The following is a 19690-nucleotide window of genomic DNA, read 5'->3' as shown; positions in this document are numbered from 1 at the left end:
ATGCTTGCGTCCATTTAATAACTGCACTTAGCCAATGCCAGAGGGCGCTCAATATAGTTGATTGTGTTCTGCTCCAATAAAATGGCGCCGACATATGGTAGTTCTGCTTCAAGCTCCTATGTACGACTGCACGGTTGGAACTAGGAATGCAAGCGTTTCGCAACACCAGCAATAACGTCCGCTAAATACGTGTATGTGACCGATACAACATTTTCTTTCGTACCTGACGTATGACGTCACGTTTCCTCATGCGATAGTTTTTCAAAACATTCCCGGTAAAATCTCAAACTAGTCGTTTTTAGCTAGCTACTACAACTAAAACAAGGAACATGGTTCAGGAATTTCATGTCCTAAGATGCTGTTCTTGCCAAACCTACCAAGTGCAACAGGTAACTTAAGTTTGCTAGTTGTAGAAGGAGCTATCTTTCTAGTTAGCAATGTTGCTAACCTGTTAGCTAGCTATCTTCAAACTTGCGTTGCACGTGTAAACATATTTGCGCACTTAATTTTCAGGTTAAAAAGAGCAAAAAATGGAACTGCAAGCTGTGTGGGGAAAAGCAGTCGGTCATTAAGGTAAGCCAGCTAATGATTTGTTCGAACCACAACAAGTAAAGTATTTGTAAAAATAAATATAATAATAATGGGTTTGTTCGACATTGCAGCCGGTGAGTGACTGATATACAAATAATCACTCATTATTATTTGTAAATCAGTCACAACTTACCCATGATAAATCACGGTTTTGATGCTCTCGAACAAGGCCTACGTGTCTATTATGTAACCTTTCCAGGAGTTTGGTCGTGGCTCTGGAGTGGATTGCAGACGTCATGTTCAGAAGGCCAATGCCAGGCGTGGAGAGATACTTGAAGAGCAGGACCAGAGAGCCTGGTCACGATGGTAACTCTTCTGATATTTGCATGTTGGAGGAAAAAATAGCATCACTCTCACCACTGTCTACTCCACCCTGACAGGAAGCAAGCAGCATACAGAGCATCCCATTTCAGCCCTATGATTTGCATTACTGAATTTAAATAGGCCTAGGCGGAAATGGAAGTCAAAAGATTATTACTGTGGAATGTATTTATCTGTATACACTGCCACTCCTGTTTGGGTGTTGTGTGAAGACTTGGATCCACATATGCCCTGTATGACATTTCCCCCTAGCTTAACTTCCAGGTGAGGTGCAAAATGTGTGCTTAAATGAACTATATCATGCTATATATCTTTCTTTATCATTTGTGATAGGGAGGAGGTGGATGATGTGGCTGAAGAAGAGGTTGTAGAAAAAGCTCAGGAGTGTTGTAACCAGATTGTGAGTTCCCACCATTGTTATTGCCCATCACTTTTTTGGGACACAAACAAATGTATTTGACACAGTCAATTGAATGTAGGCATGGGCAGTTGGGCACAAACTGAACATGCAGTTTTAGGGTAGCAGCCCTAACCAATAATCCATGTTGTCCATTGAATATCATAAGAAAACATTGTTTACCATTCAAAATACCGGTAAATTAATAATTGTATTCCTGTAGGCAGAAGAGGCTAATGGGAGTCGCTGGGGTAAATACCTGCAGACGAGCGATGAAGGGGTGGGTCAAGAAGAAGCTGAGGAAGAGGAGAATGTTTACATGGACAGAAACCATCTCCAAGGCAACATAAATGTCAGGTATGCCCATGACTCATGTCAGGCTAATTATTTTGTTACGTCTGTACAAGTTTGTGCCTAAACAGTGGCCTACATGTCATTACCCCCACTGTTGTATACACCCTCCTGATTCTCAATAACACGAGTGACATCTGACAGGGTCATCCGAGGATCAATTGGCCACCATTCTAAAACAGATCCAAAACCATACCTGAGAAACCAACAGCACCACTCATCATTGTCAAAGTTGACCATTCAGTCCACTTCAATGTTTATTTTCTGTTAAAAAAACTTCTAACCCTTCGCTGTATGACAGACTGTGTTTAGATTGAGCATAGGTATGTGATAGCATGGATTATTAATGTGGGCCAACAGAAAGAGGAAGAGAGGTCGAGGGGAGAATGAGGGGAGGGGATATCACAGTGGAGAAGAGGACACCATGCCTCCTACACAAGGCTGGAGGACGAAAGGGAAGTCGGTTAATGTAAGTAGCTAAAGCTAATTCATACCAGCACATGTCCAAGCAGTCTGTACCTTGTATGTACTAACTAATATGCTTTCTCTGGTTTGCTTTTTACCACAGCCACCACAACACAACAGACCCCCCAGCTCATTGGCCCCTGTACAGTGGTCTCCCAAACAGTCAGCTCCCTGCAGACCACCAGTCCCAGCTTACAGCAAACCCTCTACTGTAATTGAACCACCCTCAACTACCAGCAGCAAACTCTCTTCAACCTCAGTCCCCTACAGAGCAAATGCAGCGACGACCTCGCAACCTTCTGGATCCTCGGGTACTGCAGTGTCACAGGCCTCCAAGTGGGCCCAGTTCCTTACTGCCTCTCCTGAGGAAGATGAGACCAACTGGAGTGGTAGTACAATGCATATGGATGAGTTCCAAACCACTGGTTCAATGTTCTCAAATGTTCCTAATGTGTTGCTCAAAAACCAGAACCCTTTTGGACAACCGGCCTGTAGTGGTTTTTCCAAATTGTCTGGGCTAGGTGGGGGTAGTGGTTTTCTGGGGAGGAGCACCAGAAAGATATTTGATAGGCTGACGTCGACTACCCCCCGTTGTGGAGAGGCATCCTATAGCGAAGGAGGTCCTGCCCATATGACGTTACCTGAGGAGAGCAAAGCACCAGTCTGTCATCAGCCCCCGCCCACCAAGCACCCATGCCCCACCCTCTCTCTGGGGAGCCTGTTCTACACGGATGACGACTTTGATGACACATTTTAAAAGCCGTGTAATGGGTGCTCTTTTTGTGCATCTATAGACAAAGTGGCCTACTCTAAACGTTTTGTAATTAACATGTAATGCATTAATCTCTGGATTTTGTCTAATAGTTCATGGTTGCAATAAATGATTAAACGATGTATTAAATGACAGTATGAAATTCCAATGACAATACAGTTTCTTTGCAGAAGTATTTTATTTGGTCTTGACAGGGAGAGAAATGTTTTCAGTGTTACACAGTCATGATTCACACCCTTCACTTGATGCTGTTGACACTGATAATAATAACACTAAATAAATGTAAGAATCATAACTTGATTAATCGACAACTTGCTTGGTACTAGCTCGAGTTAATATTCTATTACTATATGTTGGTTAACATTTACTGCTTTTTTTCAATACAATTTAAAAATGAACCCATGCATCTGTTAACGGTTATAGAAAGTCAATTATCATTAAGATAAATACCGGATTAGTAAATCCTTTATACTTAAGTGTCAGTACACTAGATATCTTAAAATAGCAAGAGATTTTCCATTACATATTCAGATCTAATAGACTATTGCCAGAGATCTGTGAAATAGATTAGAGGGACAGAAGAGAAGGCAGTATTGGTGAAATGGCTATGATAGGGGGATGGAGGAGTGGTGTGCCTCAGGGGTCTTTGTTTAGGCCCCTTTACTTCTGGGGGGGTTTGGAGTAGTGAATGGTGTCCAGGGCAGCCCCAACGTCGCAGTCCTTGGTGTGGAGAAGACGGGTGAGCCAGCCACCCTCGTCTGTGAAGCCCATGGACAGCATCTGGGACAGCGACTCCACCAGGCGTGGGTCTGCATCTGGACACGGTGGAGGGTCAAACGCTGATGTAAGTAACTTCTACTAGTCAATACTACTGTACCAGGTGTAGTCAGGGATATAAGAACCTTGAGCTACAGTCACAACTATGACACCTATCCCTAACTGAAACCACAACTCGGGATATAACTACCACTGACTGAAGTGGTTACTACTAGCAAGGAGGATAAGGAATCACTACAATTAATACTAGGGATGGAGGATATGAGAATTCTCAAACTATCATACCTTGAGGCAAGTGGGGGTAGGCTGCGGCCTCAGCGAGAGTGAGGGACTTCAGTGGTTCCTGTGAGGGACCCTGGGAAGGGGTGAGGGACCCTAGGGCTTCCAGTGAGCCCTCCTCACCCACCCTGAGAGACTGGAGCTCTCCAGTAGAGGGGTCCACCTCCTTGGAGGTCACGTGAGTCCATTCCTCGTCACCACTGCCCCCAGTGTCTTTACCACCCTGCACATATAGCGATACATCATTTAACAACACACCATCTGACAGGCAATTTTATTCTTCACCATTAACTGATTAAGTATCATGAATTAAAATTAAACAGATATTTTAACTTTGATTATCAAGTAATTAAGCGTGTCATACCTTAGCCAAACCACTGGCGCTCCCCAGGCTGCTCAGCTCGTCCACCTCCATGTCTCCCTCGTTTGCCCCTGCTCCCTCAGACCACCCTGTCCCGTTGTCACTCCTAGCACCGGGGTGGCCTCCTGACCCGGGTGGGGTCGGGTTGGGGGTCATCACCTTGGTCCTCTTCCCCTCGTGCTCCACGTCAATATCCACATCGATACCTGCAGGCAACATGGAGAGGTAAGTAAGCAATTTCAGTTCTTTCAAATTTAGAGTAGTCAGTAGATTTCTAATAATGGATTGATAAATGATTACATTTTTTTACATGGCACTTTTCACTTGGTCTTACCCAGTGGGCTAAGCATGGCTGCCACCCCTTCTCCAATGTTCTTTAGGTAATCCATATTGGCCTGGGACTGCTGGGAGGAAGCAGATGAGGCATCAGAGGATGGCTGACTGTCCTCGGGGGCCGCCTGGCCTGGCTGGGACCCAGAGGGACCAGGCTGGGACCCAGAGGGACCAGGCTGGGCCTGGCTTTGGGCCTGAGCCCACATGCAGTGTCTCATCTTCCGCATCCACTTCCCACGAGGGAACCACTGTGTAGAAGAACAAGATCAAAGTATAGAGGCCATTTTTCTCTCCCTAACCACACAGATATGTCCCTCCTTGTTTTTGGACCCCCCCCCCCCCCAAATCCAATGGAGTTTTAAATTGCTCAGATGTGTATCTACAAGAATATCCACTTTAAAACATAAGACATAAACATATGTGTCTCACCTCAAATGTGTTGTTGAAGGGGTGCCAGATGGGTAGGAGGACGTGTTCCTTGTGGAGTCCCTTGGCCTGGCACGGGGAGCATAGGTCGTAGTTGGAGCACACAGTGCACTTGAAACGGGTCCCTGCCACCGGGCCCTCGCATTCATCACAGGTCACGTTGGGGTGCACCATGGGGGGCCCGTGAGGGCCATGACCATGAGGTGGTGGGCCATGGGGTGGAGGGGGCCCCATATGGGGTGCTCCAGGGTGAGGGGGGAAGGCGAAAGGAGGGACACCGCCCGGGAAAGCAAAAGCAGGGAACTCACGCCTGTGCTCCTTCTTCTCTGTAAGGGAAAGAAGAAAAAAAATATACGCGGGTAGGTATTAATAACTACAATGTTTCAGTAACAATGAGAATGCTATATCATTATAATAGTGGTAATGATGACTTGGTGCATTACACATTAATACCAGACCGATTAATCTTTATATATTATATTTGAAAATGCACCATCTTTGATCACAAAAGACTCACCCTTGATGAAGAGGCGGAAGGTGTCGTCCTTGATGCAGGTGAGGCCCATGATGAGCTCATCGTCGGTGGAGAAGGCGATCATGTCACCGTCCTCGTCTGGTTACAAGGGAAAGAAAAAAAGACTACGTTGCCACACACTGATCTCCTCACGTGTTTCACAAGCCATTGTTTGCTGTCAGCTCCTTATCTAGGCCAGATGATTAGATAATAGCAGTATGAGTTCACTAGTAAGGAAATCTGTCCACAGCTTATCCTCACTGGCTTATTTGATTTAAAAACAGAGGTTAAGGGAATACTGTTGTTAAAGGTGTTGTGCGCAGACCAACATTTGTCAATTTCCAGTTCAGTTATTGAAAATCCCCAAATGTTTTCAATACATTCATTTCAAGTCATGTATTGAAATTGACCCCAACCCTGATACCCAATATGGAAAACATAAATTTAGTGATGTGGTACCAGTCAATAATACTACTGTATGAAATTGGTCAACTTTGATTCCCTGCTTGGGTGGAGAGCTCTTACAGAATTATTTTTTTCTGGGTTAATGCCATCTGTTGCTAAATTACCGTTATATCTTATCTATCTATATATTAGTCCACTATGAACTAATGGTAGGCCTACAGGTAGGGCGAGCTCAGAAATGTAGTACAGGTATACATCCTTGCATGTATGACATACATGTAATAGAGCCTATTTGCTGCTCACTCTCGATCTGACATTCACTATGAAATGCAATGTCAAATGTAGACTTCAATAATGTTCTGTGTACCAGTTATCAGATTTTATTCTGGTGCATAAAGACAAATTGTCATCTTGATATCTATACTGTTATTCGTCAAACTCACTCCTGTTATTGAAGCTTTTAGTCAGCAGATTATTTCACTTAAATTCTTGACGCACTTTGGTCTAGGCCTATGACACGACAATCAGTTGATAGGCCTACTCAAGTAAACTAGGTAGTAACGTGCGCAATAACTTTACTGTAGTCGTGAATTACTTTGTCGGGCGCGATGTTATGGAATATTACAACAAAATTACCGCCAGAAATATTGACGACAATAACACGATCGAAAACACTGTACCATAGGCCTATAATGAAACACTGACAGTATAGGCTTACCTTTGTAAAACATTTGGTAGGGGACATTTCGCAGTGTTGAGAAAACATCAACAACCTTTCGATTCAAATACTCAAAACTCGTTGAAACATCTTGGTCGACGGCAAAGCGACGAATTTCTTTCGGCATGTGTTCCTTCCCAAGGAGATAGGCTTTCACGGTCATAGACATAGTCGAGTCTTCTCACGACTTACTTTCAGCCCAATTCGCTGTAAAAAAAAATGTGTTGCGCAGTTAAAATGTTAAAGGCCGGATCCACTGTAAGGTAGCTGTCAGTGCGTCTCGCTGTTCTGGGTACAGTTCCGCGTATGAACCTTAATACGACGGCTGGTGTAATATTTATACGTCGGTCTAGCCAATCACAAGGTTTTGGTTCGGCATCGGGGGGGAAGTCCACCGTCCTAAAAGACAAAGCTCTAGTCGCCTTCTGTTATTGTGCGCAAAAGGCAAGGTAATGTAAACAAATGGGTGGGACGCGACGCCAAAGGGTGAAATGGAAGGCCGAGGTATGACAAGGCACTTTCCATACGGGAATTCCCCGCGTGCAGACTGGTCTCATAGACTAGACGTAACATAATAAACGTAAATCTGGGATACTCTATTTACTATATGTTACATTTGATATGTATGGTTATAGAAGATATAGTGGGTGGTTGGTTGTAATAACGGGAACATCTAGCAACCCAAAGGCTGTTTGTTCAAATCCCATCACGGACAACTTTAGCATTTTAGATAATTAGAAACTACTTACTACTTTTTTGCTACTTGACATTTACATTTACATTTAAGTCATTTAGCAGACGCTCTTATCCAGAGCGACTTACAAATTGGTGCTTTCACCTTATGACATCCAGTGGAACAGCCACTTTACAATAGTGCATCTAGGTCTTTTAAGGGGGGAGAAGGATTACTTTATCCTATCCTAGGTATTCCTTAAAGAGGTGGGGTTTCAGGTGTCTCCGGAAGGTGGTGATTGACTCCGCTGTCCTGGCGCCGTGAGGGAGTTTGTTCCACCATTGGGGGGCCAGAGCAGCGAACAGTTTTGACTGGGCTGAGCGGGAACTGTACTTCCTCAGTGGTAGGGAGGCGAGCAGGCCAGAGGTGGATGAACGCAGTGCCCTTGTTTGGGTGTAGGGCCTGATCAGAGCCTGGAGGTACTGAGGTGCCGTTCCCCTCACAGCTCCGTAGGCAAGCACCATGGTCTTGTAGCGGATGCGAGCTTCAACTGGAAGCCAGTGGAGAGAGCGGAGGAGCGGGGTGACGTGAGAGAACTTGGGAAGGTTGAACACCAGACGGGCTGCGGCGTTCTGGATGAGTTGTAGGGGTTTAATGGCACAGGCAGGGAGCCCAGCCAACAGCGAGTTGCAGTAATCCAGACGGGAGATGACAAGTGCCTGGATTAGGACCTGCGCCGCTTCCTGTGTGAGGCAGGGTCGTACTCTGCGGATGTTGTAGAGCATGAACCTACAGGAACGGGCCACCGCCTTGATGTTATTTGAGAACGACAGGGTGTTGTCCAGGATCACGCCAAGGTTCTTAGCGCTCTGGGACGAGGACACAATGGAGTTGTCAACCGTGATGGCGAGATCATGGAACGGGCAGTCCTTCCCCGGGAGGAAGAGCAGCTCCGTCTTGCCGAGGTTCAGCTTGAGGTGATGATCCGTCATCCACACTGATATGTCTGCCAGACATGCAGAGATGCGATTCGCCACCTGGTCGTCAGAAGGGGGAAAGGAGAAGATTAATTGTGTGTCGTCTGCATAGCAATGATAGGAGAGACCATGTGAGGTTATGACAGAGCCAAGTGACTTGGTGTATAGCGAGAATAGGAGAGGGCCTAGAACAGAGCCCTGGGGGACACCAGTGGTGAGAGCACGTGGTGAGGAGACGGATTCTCGCCACGCCACCTGGTAGGAGCGACCTGTCAGGTAGGACGCAATCCAAGCGTGGGCCGCGCCGGAGATGCCCAACTCGGAGAGGGTGGAGAGGAGGATCTGATGGTTCACAGTATCGAAGGCAGCCGATAGGTCTAGAAGGATGAGAGCAGAGGAGAGAGAGTTAGCTTTAGCAGTGTGGAGCGCCTCCGTGATACAGAGAAGAGCAGTCTCAGTTGAATGACTAGTCTTGAAACCTGACTGATTTGGATCAAGAAGGTCATTCTGAGAGAGATAGCGGGAGAGCTGGCCAAGGACGGCACGTTCAAGAGTTTTGGAGAGAAAAGAAAGAAGGGATACTGGTCTGTAGTTGTTGACATCGGAGGGATCGAGTGTAGGTTTTTTCAGAAGGGGTGCAACTCTCGCTCTCTTGAAGACAGGAGGGACGTAGCCAGCGGTCAGGGATGAGTTGATGAGCGAGGTGAGGTAAGGGAGAAGGTCACCGGAGATGGTCTGGAGAAGAGAGGAGGGGATAGGGTCAAGCGGGCAGGTTGTTGGGCGGCCGGCCGTCACAAGACGCGAGATGTCATCTGGAGAGAGAGGGGAGAAAGAGGTCAGAGCACAGGGTAGGGCAGTGTGAGCAGAACCAGCGGTGTCGTTTGACTTAGCAAACGAGGATCGGATGTCGTCGACCTTCTTTTCAAAATGGTTGACGAAGTCATCTGCAGAGAGGGAGGAGGGGGGGGAGGGGGAGGAGGATTCAAGAGGGAGGAGAAGGTGGCAAAGAGCTTCCTAGGGTTAGAGGCAGATGCTTGGAATTTAGAGTGGTAGAAAGTGGCTTTAGCAGCAGAGACAGAGGAGGAAAATGTAGAGAGGAGGGAGTGAAAGGATGCCAGGTCCGCAGGGAGGCGAGTTTTCCTCCATTTCCGCTCGGCTGCCCGGAGCCCTGTTCTTACTTAGCATGTTAGCTAACCCTTCCCTAAACTTAACCCTTTAACCTAACTCCTAACCTTATAACCCCTAAACCCTAGTGCTAGCTAGAGTTAGTCACCTACCTAAAGCCAGCGACAACAAATTGGAATTTGTAATATGTCATATGTTTTGTTAATTCGTAACATATCATAAGAAATCGATGATAGACATCCACTAATTAATACATCCCATACGTGCCTCGGATGTATATATAGAATAATACGAAATGCTCTGAGACCATGTTGCAGGGTGAGATCAGCATCATCGGACCACAATTTAACTGGACTGAGCTCTAGACTTAAAGAGCACCTGTGCCGGGACTTTAAACATTTTGACCTCGATTAATACTTGATATTTGAAGAGCGGGTTTACGGATATTTATATTCTGTCAAAATCGTCCACAATGGATTCCCATAGCATGGACCAACTCTATTACTGTTATTTAGTCATATAAAATAGTGAGGAATATATTTGGTTTAAGTCAGAGAGTTAGACTACTGTAGGCAGGTATCCACATTGTAAATTCATATGCAGGTGGGCAAATAAAAAGACCATGACCATGCACTTTGTTCTAGTGCCCAAATGACTTAGGCTATAAGGAGATGTGGTCAACTTATAAAGCTATGTGCCCTTTACTTGTGTTGTGTGTAGAATAAGTTGGTTGATTTGGCCTACTTTGACAAACAGCATTATTAAATCAAGACATGAGATAATATACTAAAAGCATCTAGGCTAAACACAGTTAGGCAGGTAGCCTAGTGGTTAGAGCATTGGGTCAGTAACCGAAAAGTTGCCAGATAGAATCCCCGAGCTGACAAGGTAAAAATCTGTCATTCTACCCCTGAACAAGGCAGGTAACTCACTGCTCCTAGGACATCATTGTAAATAAGAATTTGTTCGTAACTGATTTGCCTAGTTCAATAAAAAAGGACATTAGTTGTGCAGTATTTTATTTATTTAACTAGGCAAGTCAGGTAAGAACAAATTAAGTGTCTTGTTCAGGGGCAGATCAACAGATTCCTGTCAGCTCAGGGATTTGATCTAGCAACCTTTCGGTTACTGGCCCCACACCCTAGGCTACTGAGCCCAGCCAATAGGAAAATGATCAAATATAGGCCTATGATTATTACACCTTTAAGGTGATATGTTGTGTCAGGCAATGGTTCAATGTACTTTATTGCTCAGAACATATTCAACCAAAGTGGTGTGTCTGGTGATCTGGGTGAAAGAGAATTGTCATCAATTACCACACCCACAAATTCAAAATTGGCTCTCATTTAGTAATCCGTAGAAAGCGCAGGATGCTTCTAGAAACAGATATGGAAACAAGATCAAATCTGTTTATTGCCCAATGACTATGTTGTCATAATAATTCATGGTCGTTACTAGTTACCACAGCCACAAAGTTGTAATTATGGCTAAATCACGCCCATTTATAAAAATGTATCTACTTAAAATCTCATTTTAAACCAAATCATATGCTTAACCCTTAAATTAATACCAAGCAGCACATGTCTGTTTTCATTAATTTTTACAATATAGCCTAGACGGTTTTTAACTTTGTTGCTGTGGTAACTAGTGACAACCGTGAAAGAGCGACACTTTTCGTCTCACCGTCACATCCTGCCTTTTGGTGGTGCTCCGTCCCCTGACTCTCATGCCCCATGACCGCTTTATCAAACTGGATTTTTTTCGCGCGTTTTGTAATCCGTAGAAAGCGCAGGATGCTTCTAGAAACAGATATAGACACTTAGATCCAATCTGTTTATGGGACGATTACTATGTTGTCCTAATAATTCATGGCTCTCAACCATTAAATATCTGAATTACTGACATCAAGACTATTCATTTACATTAGTTGTGGTTGTGTTGTGCTGTGCTGTGCTTTGACAAGTCTTATTCATTGTCACTCAATTTGTCCAATGAATCTATAATTATTACCATTATGCTCAAATGACCATGCTCATAACTTTACGAATATCATATGAATGTGAATATATTGTAATGTTCTATGATTGTCATGGTTATTTTACGACTACGGTGAATAATTGTGGGGTGTACGCACGCACGACTTGCCTACCGGCCAGAGGGTTGTCACTAATTATCACAGCCACAAAGTCCACATTGCCTATATTGTAGAAATTCATGAAAACAAAAATGTGCGTTTTGTTCCTAAGGTGAGGGTTAGGCATAAGGTTAGCAGTGTGGTTAAGGTTTAAAATCATATTTTAAGAAGATAAATTGTAGAAATAAACGGGGTTTAGCCTTAATAACAAAATACGGTCGTTACTAGTTACCACAGCCACAATGTTATAATTATGGCTAAACCACGCCCATTATACAATTAATCTTCTTAACATCTAATTCTAAACATAATCTTATGACCAACCTTAAATTAAGACCAAACAGCACATTTGTGTTTTCATGAATTTTTACAATATAGCCTAACCGTGAAAGAGCGACACTTTTCGTCTCACCCTCACTTCCTGCCTTTTGGTGATGCTCCGTCACCTGATTCTCATGTCCCATGACCGCTTTATCAAACTGGGGATTTTTTTCGCGCGTTTTGTAATCCGTAGAAAGCGCAGGATGCTTCTAGAAATAGATGTAGACACTTAGATCCAATCTGTTTATGGGCCGATGACTAGGTTGTCATAATAATTCGTGGATCTCAATCATTAAATCTCTGGATTAAGTCTTATTCATTGTCATTCAATTTGTCCAATGAATCAATCATTATTACCATTATGCTCAAATGGAAATGCCCATAACTTTAAGAATAGCCTATGAATGTGAATATATTGAAATGTTGCAAAGTTCTATGATTAAACTAGATGATGCAGATGATTATGATGTTGCTGATGATGATAATATATCCATTGTCATAATTATTTTAGGACTATGGCGAGTACTTGTCTTCTGGTCGTAAATGGTGGGATTGATCGCACGCACGACTGGCCTGCTTTGTGGCATGCGTAAAGTTCTACTTTCACCGCTAGAGGATAGCATTTCTCCACGAACCTAAGGCCTGCCACATGGCACGCATATAATATTATTGAATGCCAGGGACCTGTTGTAATTGCAGGATATTGCTGAGAATTGTTAGAAGTTCCCTGACAGAGATGTTTTATTTGTACATTTAGCCTATGCAAAGCCTTGCAATGGTAATGTGTGGCAAATGTGCAAAATGATTGATGTTTATTCTTTCTCATTGGAATAATCACCTACACAAGAGATGAATTGGAGACTTAGTCGATATGAATAAAGTACAAAAATAATAATTGCTTGCACTAAAAATATCACTATATTGGTCTGCTAATACAGTTTTGGTAGTCCCTTCCACAGATCTGTGCCTCAACGCAATCCTGTCGACCTCATGGCTTGGTTTTTGCTCTGAGATGCACTGTCAACTCTGGGACATTATATAGACAGGTGTGTGCCTTTTGAAATCATGTCCAATCAATTGAATTTACCACAGGTAGACTCCAATCAAGTTGTAGAAACATATCAAGGATAATAAATGGAAACAGGATGCACCTGAGCTCAATTTCAAGTCTCATAGAGAAGGGACTGAATAGTTATGTAAATAAGGTAATTCTGTTTTTTAATAAAAAACTGTTTTTTGCTTTATCGTTATGGGCATTGTGTGTAGATTGATGAGGAAAAAATATATTTGATCAATTTTAGAATAAGGCTGTAAAAAAATGTGGAAAAAGGGAAGGGTCTGAATCCTTTACAAATGCACTATATACACTTTCACTCAAAAGTTTGGGGTCACTTAGAAATGTCCTTGTTTTTGAAAGAAAAGTAGACTTTTTGTTCATGAAAATAACATAAAATTGATCCGAAATAAGGTGTTAATGTTGTAAATGACAATTGTAGCTGGAAACGGAAGATCTTTAATGGAATATCTACATAGGCGTACAGAAGCCCATTATCAGCAACCATCACTCCTATGTTCCAATGGCTCATTGTGATAGCTAATCCAAGTTAATAATTTTAAAAGGCAAATTGATCATTAGAAAACCCTTCTGCAATTATGTTAGCACAGCTGAAAACTGTTTTTCTGATTGAAGAAGCAAAAAAACTGGCCTTCTTTAGACTAGTTGAGTATCTGGAGCATCAGCATTTGTGGGTTCGATTACAGGCTCAAAATGGCCAGACACATAGCACTTTTTTCTGAAACTCGCCAGTCTATTCTTGTTCTGAGAAATGAAGGCTATTCCATGCTAGAAATTGCCAAGAAACTGAAGATCTGGTTAAACACTGTGTACTACTCCCTTCACAGAACAGTGCAAACTGGCTCTAACCAGAATAGAAAGAGGCGTGGGAGGCCCCGGTGCACAACTGAGCAAGAGGACAAGTACATTAGTGTCTAGTTTGAGAAACAGACTCCTCACAAGTTGGCAGCTCCATTAAATTGTTCCCACAAAACACCAATCTCAATGTCAACAGTGAAGACATGACTCCGGGATGCTGGCCTTCCAGGCAGAGTTCCACTGTGCAGTGTCTGTGGCCCATCTTAATCTTTTCTTTTTATTAGCCAGTCTGAGATATGGCTTTTTCTTTGCAACTCTGCCTAGAAGGCCAGCATCTCGGAGTCACCTCTTCACTCTTCCTTCCTGAGCGGTATGATGGCTGTGTGGTCCCATGGTGTTTATACTTGCATACTATTGTTTGTACAGATGAACGTCGTACCTTCAGGCGTTTGGAAATTGCGCCCAAGGATGAACCAGACTTTTTAATATTTTATTTTTTTATAGTTCTTGCCTGATTTCTTTTGATTTTCCCATGATGTCAAGCAAAGAGGCACTGTGTTTGAATGTAGGCCTTGAAATACGTCCAGAGGTACACCTCCAATCGACTCAAATTATGTCAATTAGCCTATCAGAAGCTTCTAAACCCATGACATCATTTTCTGGAATTTTCCAAGCTATTTAAAGGCACAATCAAGTTAGTGTACGTAAACTTCTGATGCAGTTGAATTGTGATACAGTGAATTATAAGTTAAATAATCTGTCTGTAAACAATTTTTAGAAAAATGACTTGTATCATGCACAAAGTAGATGTCCCAACCGACTTGCCAAAACTATAGTTTGTTAACAAGAAATGTGTGGAGTGGTTGAAAAACGAGTTTTAATGACTCCAACCTAAGTATATGTATACTTCCGACTTCAACTGTATGTATGTATGTATATAATATATATACAGTTGAAGTCGGAAGTTTACCTACATATATACATATACATATATATATAGTACCAGTCAAAAGTTTGGACAAACCTTTTCTTTATTTTGACTATTTTCTACGTTGTAGACAGTGAAAACATCAACGCTATAAGAGAACACATATGGAATCACGTAGAAACCAAAAAAAGTGTTAAACGAATCAAAATATATTTTAGATTTTGGATTCTTCAAAGTAGCCACCCTTTGCCTTGATGACAGTTTTTTACACTCTTGGCATTCTCTCAACCAGCTTCATGAGGTAGTCACCTGGAATGCGTTTCAATTAGGTATTTGGCAAAAGTTCATATTATGACAAGAACAGCTCAAATAAGCAAAGAGAAATGACAGTCCATCATTATTTTAAGACATAAAGATCAGTCAATTCCTAAAATTTCAAGAACTTTGAAAGTTTCTTCAAGTGCAGTCGCAAAAACCATCAAGCGCTGTGATGAAACTGGCTCTCATGAGGACCACCACAGGAAAGGAAGACCCAGAGTTACCTCTGCTGCAGAGGATAAGTTCATTAGAGTTACCAGCCTTAGAAATTGCAGCCCAAATAAATGCTTCACAGAGTTCAAGTAACAGACACATCTCAACATTAACTGTTCAGAGGAGACTGAATCAGACCTTCATGGTTGAATTGCTGCAAAGAAACCACCACTAAAGGATACCAATAATAATAAGAGACTTGCGTGGGCCAAGAAACACAAGCAATGGACATTAGACCGGTGGAAATCTGTCCTTTGGTCTGATGAATCCAAATTTGAGATTTTTGGTTCCAACCGCCGTGTCCGCCAGGTGCATGGTGTTTCCTCCGACACATTGTTGCGGCTGGCTTCCGGGTTGGAAGCGCGCTGTGTTATGAAGCAGTGCGGCTTGGTTGGGTTGTGATTCGGAGGACGCGTGGCTTTCGATCTCCGTCTCTCCCGGGCCCGTAAGGGAGTTGTAGCGATGAGACAAGATAGTAACTACTAACAATTGGATACCACGAAAAGGGGTTAAAAAAAAAATTAAAGAAGGAAAAAAATATTCAAAGCACACTTAACCAGCAGAACTACCATTCTGCAGCGATTCGCCGTCCCATCTGGTTTGCGTTTAGTGGGACTATTTGACCATGATGGGGTGCTTTATCAGATGACCTGGCCTCCACAATCACCTGACATCATGAGTTGGAAAAGCAGCCATCAAGTGCTCAGCATATGTGGGAACTACTAAAGACTGGAAAAGCCTTCCTCATGAAGCTGGTTGAGAGAAGTGCAAAGCTGTCATCATGGCTACTTTGAAGAATTGAAAATATAAAACATATTTTGATTTGTTTAACACTTTTTTGGGGCATGATTTCATATGTGTTATTTCATTGTTTTGATATTTTCACTATTATTCTATAATGTAGAAAATAGAAAAAATAAAGAAAAACGCTGGAATGTGCGTCCAAACTTTTGACTGGTACTGTATATGTATGTATATATGTATGTATGTGCAGCTGTAGAAGGATAAGTGTGTTGATGAACTATCTCACCCCAGGTTTAATGGAGTGAGATAGTTAGAGCATGGGGAGCTTTGCCTAGTAATACAGTACGATACAGGTTCTTAGATCTAGTGTGATCTCACACTGTTTCACCCAGGGAAGAGGCTGAGATTGGAATAACTTTCTGGAATTTGTTTCAGACAATCAGTATTAATTACATCAACAATAAATGACACCGTTTGATTGAGCTGATCTGCCCGCCTCTCCAAGACAGCCCCGTCAGTCACTTCAGTCACTCAATCTTTTTTACTGGTGCGAACCCAGGTGCCATGACACTTGACTTGTACCTAACCTCAACTAGAAACAAAGTTTACTCTCACTCTTCCTTTCATTTAGGCTATTTTTGCTTTGATCACATCAGAAGCTCTATTTTCCCATGTGCTCATTCATCTGTGTGGCCACTCTTGCACCGCAGTCCACAAATGTGAGCCGTGGTTGCTTTTTCCTATGGGAAAAACTGCTATTTGTTGATTTTTAGGAGTACAGTAATATGGCTTGCATTTAGGGAAAGTGAAAATTCTCCCCTGTTCAAGAAACCACTGTTATTTACCCCCCTTGAAGATTATGATGGGGAGAAAATCAGATCTGTAAATTGTTTAAGCTGTAGCCATATGGTTAATTATGGCTGGCATTGGAAACAATTTGCCACAATATCAATGTTGCAAACTAAGGTATATGAGAGGATAGTAGACCTAGTTGGACAAAGCTGAGTTGCACATAATGGAAGTTAGAGGTAACCTAAATATTCATTATTTAATAGAAAAACAATTATGTGACAAATGGTTGTGACTAAAACTAGACTAAAATTGTCCAGAGTTGACCAATTCATTTTATGACATGGGTTTTTATATTTTTATTGAACTGAAATCAAATACGCATAAAAATACATACATGACAAATCAAGGTACTATTATTTTGAAATTGGAAGTCGCAGGACTTATTTTGGCATGACAAACCGAAGGACTTTTATTTTGAAGTGTTTCATCCAGCTCAGACATGCAGCTCATACATGCAGCTGGATGTAACTGTGCTGCATGTACAGTTGAAGTTTACATACACCTTAGCCAAGTACATTTAAACCCAGTTTTTCACAATTCCTGACATTTAATCAGAGTAAAAATTCCCTGTCTTAGGTCAGTTAGGATCACCACTTTATTTTAAGAATGTGAAATGTCAGAATAACAGTAGAGAGAATGATTTTTATTTCTTTCATCACATTCCCATTGGGTTAGAAGTTTACATACACTCAATTAGTATTTGGCAGCATTGCCTTTAAATTGTTTAACTTGGGTCAAACGTGTCGGGTAGCCTTCCACAAGCTTCCCACAATAAGTTTGGTGAATGTTGGCCCATTCCTCCTGACAGAGCTGGTGTAACTGGGTCAGGTTTGTAGGCCTCCTTGCTCGCACACGCTTTTTCAGTTCTGCCCACAAATTTTCTATAGGATTGAGGTCAGGGATTTGTGATGGCCACTCCATTACCTTGACTTTGTTGTCCTTAAGCCATTTTGCCACAACTTTGGAAGTATGCTTTGGGTCATTGTCCATTTGGAAGAACCATTTGCGAACAAGCTTTGACTTCCTGACTGATGTCTTGAGATGTTGCTGCAATATATCCACATCATTTTCCTGCCTAATGATGTCATCTATTTTGTGAAGTGCACCAATCCCTCCTGCAGCAAAGCACCCCCACAACATGATTCTGCCACCCTGGTGCTTCACGGTTGGGATGGTGTTCTTCGGCTTACAAGCCTCCCCCTTTTCTCCTCCAAACATAACGATGGTCATTATGGCCAAACAGTTCTATTTTTGTTTCATCAGACCAGAGGACATTTCTCCAAAAAGTATGATCTTTGTCCCCATGTACAGTTACAAACCGTAGTCTGGCTTTTATATGGCAATTTTAGAGCAGTCTTCTTCCTTGCTGAGAGGCCTTTCAGGTTATGTTGATATAGGACTCGTGTTACTGTGGATATAGATACTTTTGTACCTGTTTCCTCCAGCATCTTCCCAAGGTCCTTTTCCTGTTGTTCTGGGATTGAGTTGCACTTTCCACACCAAAGTACGTTCATCTCTAGGAGACAGAACACGTCTTCTTCCTGAGCGGTATGACAAATGCTTGGTCCCATGGTGTTTATACTTGTGTACTATTGTTTGGCTGATTTCTTTAGATTTTCCCATGATGTCAAGCAAAGAGGCACTGAGTTTGAAGGTAAACCTTGAAATACATCCACAGGTACACCTCCAATTGACTCAACTTATGCCAATTAGCCTATCAGAAGCTTCTAAAGCCATGACATCATTTTCTGGAATTTTCCAAGCTGTTTAAAGGAACAGTCAACTTAGAATATGTAAACTTCTGACCCACTGGAATTGTGATACAGTGAATTATAAGTGAAATAATCTGTCTGTAAACAATTGTTTGAAAAATGACTTGTGTCATGCACAAAGTAGATGTCCTAGCCGACTTGCCGAAACTATAGTTTGTTAACAAGAAATTTGTGGAGTGGTTGAAAAACTAGTTTCAATGACTCCAACCTACATGTATGTAAACTTCCGACTTCAACTGTAACTCTGAGCTGGATGTAATGCTCAGCCGGATGCTGTATGTGACTGAGTCGGATGCTGGAGGAAACTTTGAGCCGGATGCTACTCAGCTGAGCTGGATGTAACTCTGAGCCGGATGTTGTATGTAACACTGAGCTGGATGTATCTCTGAGCCAGATGCTACTCAGCTGAGCTGGATGCTGGATGTAACTCTGAGCCAGATGCTGTATGTCACTCTGAGCTGGATCCTACTCAGCTGAGCTGGATGTAACGCTGAGGTAGATGCTACTCAGCTGGGCAGAATGCTGGATGTAACTTTGAGCCAGATGCTGGATGCTATACTGGATGTAACATCCAGCATCTAGCTCAGTGTTACAGCCCCTACTGCTAATTTGTGTAGCCTATGTGGAGAGAGATGCACTGTGTGGAGAGAAATGCACTGCTCCTGCTGGCCTTAAAATGCAAGTGGTAGTCAGAATCCCATTGAACTGATTTTATTGTTATTATGTTCTAGGTAGGCTAAATAACTCATATGGATTTGGGCATATGGTTTGCTTTACATGTTATAGCAGAAGTCAAATTAAATTTAAAGAAATGTAAAGATGCACTGTGCACCCCGTCATCTGAATATGAGCAATTGTCGGCTACCTCGGCACATATGACATTCAATTCATGAGCGAAATATGAAAATTCATGAACCGATGTGAAAGTAAACCTGGAACTGCTGCCTCACATTTTTCAACGCCCATTAGCAGAGTCGCAACACTACATGGCATGCCTCATAACCACTCCGTCCGCACTGACTCGAGAAGGATGGGAGAGAGAGAACCCCC

At 42.6% G+C, this 19690-nt stretch overlaps 2 protein-coding genes across 2 annotated transcripts; one reads left to right on the top strand and one right to left on the bottom strand.

Annotated features, from left to right (window-relative positions):
• Positions 1-62: 62 nt before the first annotated feature.
• mrnip (MRN complex interacting protein) lies at positions 63-3051 on the top strand. Its single transcript, XM_029659979.2, has 7 exons — positions 63-389; positions 514-573; positions 791-897; positions 1246-1312; positions 1533-1666; positions 2021-2129; positions 2229-3051. The coding sequence occupies exons 1-7, from the start codon at positions 330-332 to the stop codon at positions 2880-2882; spliced, it is 1191 nt and encodes a 396-aa protein (XP_029515839.1). The 5' UTR covers positions 63-329; the 3' UTR covers positions 2883-3051.
• Positions 3052-3056: 5 nt separating this feature from the next.
• On the bottom strand, positions 3057-7187 carry sqstm1 (sequestosome 1). Its single transcript, XM_029659977.2, has 7 exons — positions 6711-7187; positions 5591-5686; positions 5077-5399; positions 4649-4895; positions 4318-4520; positions 3960-4176; positions 3057-3712 (listed from the first exon to the last, which is right to left on the bottom strand). The coding sequence occupies exons 1-7, from the start codon at positions 6877-6879 to the stop codon at positions 3558-3560; spliced, it is 1410 nt and encodes a 469-aa protein (XP_029515837.1). The 5' UTR covers positions 6880-7187; the 3' UTR covers positions 3057-3557.
• Positions 7188-19690: the final 12503 nt, after the last annotated feature.

Source organism: Oncorhynchus nerka, linkage group LG5 (assembly GCF_034236695.1).
Source record: "Oncorhynchus nerka isolate Pitt River linkage group LG5, Oner_Uvic_2.0, whole genome shotgun sequence".
NCBI lineage: Eukaryota > Metazoa > Chordata > Actinopteri > Salmoniformes > Salmonidae > Oncorhynchus > Oncorhynchus nerka.
This window is presented reverse-complemented; position numbering and strand designations above follow the sequence as displayed.